A 7,457-nucleotide genomic window follows, 5' to 3' on the forward strand; every position below is an offset into this window, starting at 1 on the left:
GTAATATAATTTACTTACATGTTACTGACTCTGGTAGAGGCTGAGCAATAGTTTTTTTTTCCTTCCAAAACGTTATTTGTCTTTTTTTGTTACAACAACATGGTTGAGAAATAGGTACCACCGAGAAAGTTGTTTCGTTGCGTCATAGCCGTCACTTTACGGCCACGCCCCTCATTGTTACTGTGGAAACCAAGATGAGGGTAGCTCGTGAAACCTGATGGTCACCGAATCAGCTAGCGAATGTTAGCCTCGAGCTTAAACTGACCACATTTGCGGGCAAAGCAGCGTGAGGAAGTAGTTGCACTTTGTCAAAGAAGAGCAGCACACCTAAGGTAAGTCTTATCTAAACGTCTTGGGTTCATTATGAGGGAGTTTTTCGTTCTAAGCACATTTTTTTAGCCTGCTTACTAGTAGCTGTCACGTCACGAGGAGCAGGTAATGTTAGCAAGTCAAAGGTAATGTTGCAAATAGATGTAACTCCACGTATATATTAGTGGTAGATGCTTTGAAATGCTAAAACGGCTGAATGTGACGAGGTTTTGTAAGTTTACACAGGTAAGCTGAGAGCGCTCTGAGCAAAACGTGTTAAAACAAGTTACTTTAAATACTTTTAAAAAGAAGGCCTATCCTTTTTAAGAAGGCTACGTCATTAAAGTTTAGAACAAACGACATATTATTAGTATTGAGTGCTCATTCTACAGGAATGTTACAATGTCCTGCAGAAGGCAGAAAATTGCACAAGACTGTTGCGCATTTATGGCCCACAAGCGATTAAACATTAACGTGGGAACAGAGTGAACGAGTAAAGATTAGAGAGAAAAGGGAACTTGAGATAAACTGTGTTCTCAAAATTTAAGCACATTATTATTCATTATTACTGTCAAGTTAGCTACAAATCCACTTACAGTTAACACTTACGCAACAGTCATGTACTTTTGTACAGTGTTGTATAAAGTACCACAAGGTGATACTTGAGTAAAAGTACAAGTATCTTACCAAAAGATTACTTTGGTAAAAGTTAAAGTCTCCTTTGGGAACATTACTTAAGTAAAAGTCTTGAAATATCTGATATTTTTTGTACTTAAGTATCAAATGTAAAAGTATTGATTTATGAGCAGTTAGATTTTTTGTAATTATATTTATTAGGAGGTGACCTCCTCAAAACAATACAGAAATGACTGTTGTTTCAAAATAATTAATTTATGTTAAATTTAAGATGCACTAGTCAGGTAGTTTCAGTTTATATACATATATCAAGGCTGCAGAAAACTTTTCCACAAAATGAAAATCTATGAGGGCTGCTGGCAAATGCATAATTCATGAAATACAAATACTTCTTAAGTACAGTACTTTTGTTTTTAATGATTATGTCCTGCTGGAGTGTGACAAGATTTGTTTGTGTACAAACTAATACAGTATCAGAGTTTTATATATTTATACTTCTCATTCAACCATAGTTAAATTCACTCTATAGGAGGCACAGTTTATATGGATAGTATTTATTTTTTACAATAACAAGCTGGAACGAAAAAAAGCAAAAATGAAATAAAATTAACAAGTTTCTACTTCTTGCCTTTTTAAAAAATGTAAGGAGTAGAAAGTACAGATAATAGTGTGAAAATGTAAGAAGTAGAAGTAAAAAGTAGGCTGAAAAATAATCACTCAAGTAAAGTACAGATACCCAAAAATTCTATTTAAGTACAGTAAAGAAGTATTTGTACTTAGTTACTTTACACCTCTGCCCCCCCTGCAGTGGACCAGGTCGTGTTGAACAGTGTGAACAGGTCTGCTCTCTGTCTCCCCCTGCAGGCCGTGCTCAGCCCGTCGCCCAGCAGCAGCTCCGAGCGGCGTTTAGCCTCCCGCAGCAAGTCGCAGCTCCCCGTCCCGAGCAGCAGAGGGCAGCAGACACGAGCCCCCGCCGCTGTCAGCAACAACAACCAGAGTCCGGTCCAGACGCCCCCCAGCAGCAGCAGCAGGAGAACGAAGCAGGTTCCTTCAAGCAGCAGCAACAACAACAACCGCAGGAACAACATGAACGACAGCAGCCAGTCTCACAGAGACATCTGGATCCTCCACAGAGACCTGCATGAGAGCAACAACAACCAGTAGACCCCCCTCCCCACACACACCCCTCCATCCACCTCCCCCCATGATGTAAAGACCTGACGACCTTTGATTTGTACTTGTTATCTGTTCCACTGTACCACAGCTGTGTTCTTGGGGACCATAGTTTTATTCTCTTACAGTTTTTGAAAAATGTGACGGATCGCAGGTGAACACACTCGACAGACTGAAGATGAAGCAGCAGATCTTTCTTCCTGTTGCCTTAATTCCAGTGTTTCAGCCTGCGTGTTCTGAGGCAGGAAACGTCAACGAGGTGGAACCTGCCTCCAACACTCAGTCGTTTGGTGGTCCGAAAGTTGAAAAAAAAAAACGCGAATTTCTGTCCTAGAAATGAGGAAGAAACAATCAGGCTTTTTCTTCTTTTTGCTATTAAGTATTTTGAAATATTCAAGTGTTTTCTCAGCTGTTAGTTGCAAGGTTGGTTTAAATACTGTTAAAATGAATCAGGGTTTTACCAAATATATTTGTAAATAAGAGTTAGTAGTTTAAATGCTCTATAGATTGGTGTACGTGGTCTGACGCTTGTACAGTGATTAAATATTCGACTAATACAAACAAACCTTGTAAATAAATGTTTGTAAACAGTTTGGTTTTGAACCCTCCACTTGTTTCAAAGTGAACGGGATGTGGCAATAAGTCATAGATCTGTAGAAACCCAGGATGTCCTGTGTCCTCTGTAAGCCATAAGAAATGAGTTCAACCTCCATCGTTTTCACCTCCGCTCCCAGCCCACCTGAGCCCACCTTTATTTGTCGTTTTTCCATCCTTTGTTTGTTTATTCGAACAGTGGAGTTGTCTCTACACGTGTACAGGAACATTTAGTCCAGCTTTGTTTTCATCTGTACCATAAGCTGAAATAAAAAAAAAATGTCTTTTGAGCACAAATAATAAAACGTCACATAAAAATCTGCTCGTTGTTTCTGAGTCGGGCGTTTGGTTTGAGAAGCTCGGGGTCTCAGGGAGGAAAGTTTCCCCTGAGTCAGCCCTAACAAACACTAACCGAGCTCTACATGGTATTTACTGCATAGAAACAGTGTTTAACACATCTTATTATAAACAGTGAAAAGTACTACATGGATGACGTGACATAAATATTACAGAAATACCATTAAAAATGTAATTAAAAAGCATTTTACTCACTAATGAGTTGTAGTAAGTAGTTGCCATCTTAAATTCTGAGTTCTCCCACTTACTGACAGGGAACTCCCACTTGAGGGGCGTTCCAATTTAAATTGACGACTTGTAAGTAGGATGTTCCCACTTCTCAGTTCAATTAGGCTGCAGCAAAAATTGCTGGCAAAAATGCAGCAAAATGTAGATTTTACACGGCCAGCTGCCGGCTTCCTTTGAACTCTGTACAGCTCCACCTAGTGGTGGGATTTCATAATTGGCAGGTAAAATAATTAACATTGCATTATGGGAGATGTAGTCTGGACTCTTGGATATTGAAAACTAATTTGTTGCTGGAGGCGTGGACCCTGTTTAAGTATAAAATGATTCGATCTGATTTACCCAATCGCTAACATTTGGCCGTGACGTATGTGCGCAAGCTCGACCGTTAAGGATGCTAAGCTACGAAGCTAACCGGAAACTGCATGCGCTGCAAATAACCATCTCCTACTGTGAAGAGAGAAGTACGAAGTCGGACAAGATGGCCGTAAATGAGAGCTGCTGCTTTGCCAGACAAATTCAATTTAATTTGGAAGCCTTGTCAACACAGACTGGCTTCATTCACTTCCTCCGCTGACATTGCTGAACTAAAGACTAAAACGACGCAGAAAATCAACTTTGTCGTTCAAAACTCCTGTTCACTGATTGGCCCCGTTGAAATTCCACATGTTGAAATCCTTGTCTATGGGAGAAATCCCAGACGGAGCTGCAGAGGGAAAACTAGAATTGAGTGGAGCTGTGTAGGAAAACAAGAGCCAGGCTAGAAAAATCCAGATCCTGTGCAAAAATAAAAGACTACAAACGTGTCTATCCTTTATTCAACCATGACAAACTTCATCACATAAAGTCTACATGGGTTCTGAAAATACAGCCAAGTGCTTGTCTTACTTTGTTCTGAATTATTTGTAGTTTATCTGAGCAGTTATCCAGATGTCAGAAAACCAAAGACTAACACCAACTTTTTCACTACACAGGTCAAAAATTTGGGCATTCTGTGAACCATCGCATCACCTCTGCTTTTAGTCCCAGTCATGTGGAAATGTGAGGATAACGTCTGATCAGTGATGACTCCCAGCATTTTAACTTCCTCCACTTGTTCTTGGAGTTTTCTTCACAAGTGATTGGAAGTCTGACTGACGAAGCAGAGTCTCTGTAGTGACGAGGGCGTTGCTCCGGTCTGTCTGAACACTCTATGTCAGTGGTTCCCAAACTTTTTATCTTCTGACCCACAAAATATTCATGGCAAAAACTTGTGACCCCAAATATTACTGGTCTGAGTACACGAACTTTGTTAATAACCCTAAAAACACAGGCTTTTTGACAATCTAAACAGCTTGTACACAAATATAAATACTTATTTTTTACTTATTTTGTGTTTTTGTAATAATTATAGGGAAACTATTACATCAGTAATTATTTTATTACCCTTTAAATTGATTTTTGGAGATTATCCAAGGTGCTTCATGACCCATAATTGGGTCCCAAGCCCAACTTTGGGAACCAAAGTGCAGTGGTTCCCAAACTTTTCAGCTTTTGACCCACAGAATGGTACAAAACAGTAGCAGGGACCTGTGGCCCCAACTATTTTTGGATGATAAACATTTGTATCAGGTCAACAAAACATGGGCATAGTAACAATATTTTTATACTACATTTATCCATTTTAAATACACTAACCTCACTCCTTTGTAACAACTAAGGCAAAAATGTCATTAATTCAGAAAATCTTTTCAGGACCCCACCTTGATGTTTCGGGACCCCACTTTGGGTCCCGACCCCAACTTTGGGAAACACTGCTCTTTGTCCAGCTTCAACCGTTTAACTGCTGACTGAGGTAGACCACTTCCACGTTCTGCACCACATGAAGCTGCCAGAGCTGAGCAGGTCCACTTAAATGTGTTGTTTATACATGATAATCTGTTAGACATTTTGGAATAAGACCAAATGAAGGAGTGATGATTTTCCAGATGCACTGAATAAGAGACTTTAACGTTATGACAAACTTCTGATCTGAAACCATCCAAAGAACAAGAACTGAAACAACCAGTGTTGGAACAAAAAACAACAGAAACAGTTAAAGTCTCCAAATCTAGTTTTACTGCAAACAGCTGATTGAACAAACACATTGATACAGTTTGTTGGACATTTATGTCTCTTTCCTATGAACAAGAACCTCATTAATTTAAAATGTAAAAAAAAAAAAAAGCCTTTTCTCAGTTAAAACATCAAAGCAGGTTTTTATGGTACAGGAAATTACTTTGGCTTTAACTGAACTATTATTCAGTTTTTCTTCCTTCAGCTAAAGAAAAAACAATGAAAAGTCGAAATGAAAGAATGGATGGTTATGATGATAAAAAAGAATATATTTCAAATAAAAATGTAAGAACTGAAACTCTACATTTAATTTTCTCTGTGTTCTCTTTGCTTTGAGCCTAACGTACCTCAGGACGGGCGGGGTCTCTAAAGTGCATTCAAATAAAAAAAATAAGGATGTTTGGGTCATCAGACATTCTCTGCATCAGTCAACAGTGTCTCACTCCCTGATGTGTGCCCACACGACTGGATCAGACTGACTGATCAAACATACATGTTAATATTAACATGCAGCTGATGATGAGTTCGTGCTTCATTATCTTAAGTGTCTGTTTTTGTTTTGTTCTGATTTGTTTTTTTATTTCGAAGGCAGCAGCTGAAAGAAAAACCTTGAATTATAAAAACCTGCAGTTCCACAAAAGGCCACTAGAGTGAGTCTAATCTGCAGAACCTGCAGAGATTCAGTTCAGAACCAAAACAAGTGGATCAAGTTAAAAACACAGCAGCCTCATGTGACTGAGGCTTTTAAATACATCCACAACACAAGAAGAGATGAACACCCTGATCCGCTCAGAAACACACAAAAAGGAAACTAAAAGTCGAAAAATGTTAAAAAGGATCAAATGATAGTTCAGTTATTTTTAAGTGGAGGTTTTGTATAAAAGTTGTGAACAGTGAACGTCTTACCTGCTGTAGATAGCTCAGCCTCAGTTTGGAGTTGGTTTATGACATGCTAACATGCTAACAGCTGTTCTACACTATAGACCTTTACACTATAACTTTGTGTCCCGTAACTCATCAATATCGTAACAATAATGCCTCATGAACCACTGAATGAATTTTAATAAAACTTTCAAGAAATAAATTTTGACTCTACATCTAAGTTGTTGATCTAATCCAAGATGGCTGCCAGGGCCAGCTGGCCTTTGAAAACACAAACATGTCTGTCACTTTTACAGTTATTTCGATAATTTGTTTTAGCTGTAAATGTTTAAAATGGCTGAATACTCTTTGTAAAATTAGCATTAGTGTCAGTCGTTAGCTTAATGTGGGATTAGCATTTAGTAATCAGCATGTGATCATTCTTAGTGACTCCATGGCAAATTTCATCTCAGTAAGTTTTAAAAATTAGCCTTTTTAAAGTTAGCTGGAGTGGCCATCTTAAAATATTTGATTAGCATTTAGAGTTAAGTAAAGATTATTTTCAGCTACTTCGACCACAATCTTCAGCTTTGTATGTCTAAAAATAGCTGAAAATAAGTTGTGACTAGAATTCAGCATGTTTTTTTTTATTATTCTTAGCTATGATGACACAAAATTTCAGCCCAATATTTCTTAAAACAGCTGAATTAAAAGGCGTTTGGAATTAGCTTTGGCAGCCATCTTGAATTTTAAAATCCAGAGTGCTTTTCTTTATTTGTATGTGCCCCGCTAAAAAAATATAAACCTTGGCCACCCCTTGCAAAAAAGCCTAGCTCCGCCCCTGGATAACACATGGTGTTCATTATAAGATTTGACTAAAACAGCTATAAATACATCATTTCTCGACAGACTATGATCTGAGTTCAGGAGTTGAAGGTACGGTAGTCCTTCCTTGATTTAAAAAAACAGTGGTTATGTGTCAGCTCAGACAGCAGCAGCTAGCTGTAGCACCGACAGTCTCATCTACAGGAATATGAAAAGATTTCTGATTAAACACCTACAGATTCAAAGATCAGATCTGTTAGAAAACCCATGAGACATTTTAGAAAACGATTTGTGAAGCTCCTGCACTTTAACATTTAATTTCTCTCATTCTTTCATTACTTGCTTATTTTATATATATACTGCATACTGTATACTGTATATAT

The 7,457-nt window shown here is 38.2% G+C and overlaps 1 protein-coding gene across 1 annotated transcript; it reads left to right on the top strand.

Annotated features, from left to right (window-relative positions):
* Window positions 1-1,809: 1,809 nt before the first annotated feature.
* LOC106518845 (BEACH domain-containing protein lvsA) lies at window positions 1,810-3,034 on the top strand (the record flags this gene model as incomplete). Its single annotated transcript, XM_014010264.1, is given in 1 exon segment — window positions 1,810-3,034. A coding segment is annotated over 1 exon segment (300 nt), but the record flags the coding sequence as incomplete, so codon positions are not given.
* Between the last annotated feature and the right edge of the window lie 4,423 nt (window positions 3,035-7,457).

The sequence above is a fragment of the Austrofundulus limnaeus genome, unplaced genomic scaffold, assembly GCF_001266775.1.
Source record: "Austrofundulus limnaeus strain Quisiro unplaced genomic scaffold, Austrofundulus_limnaeus-1.0 Scaffold67, whole genome shotgun sequence".
NCBI classification, from domain to species: Eukaryota; Metazoa; Chordata; class Actinopteri; order Cyprinodontiformes; family Rivulidae; genus Austrofundulus; species Austrofundulus limnaeus.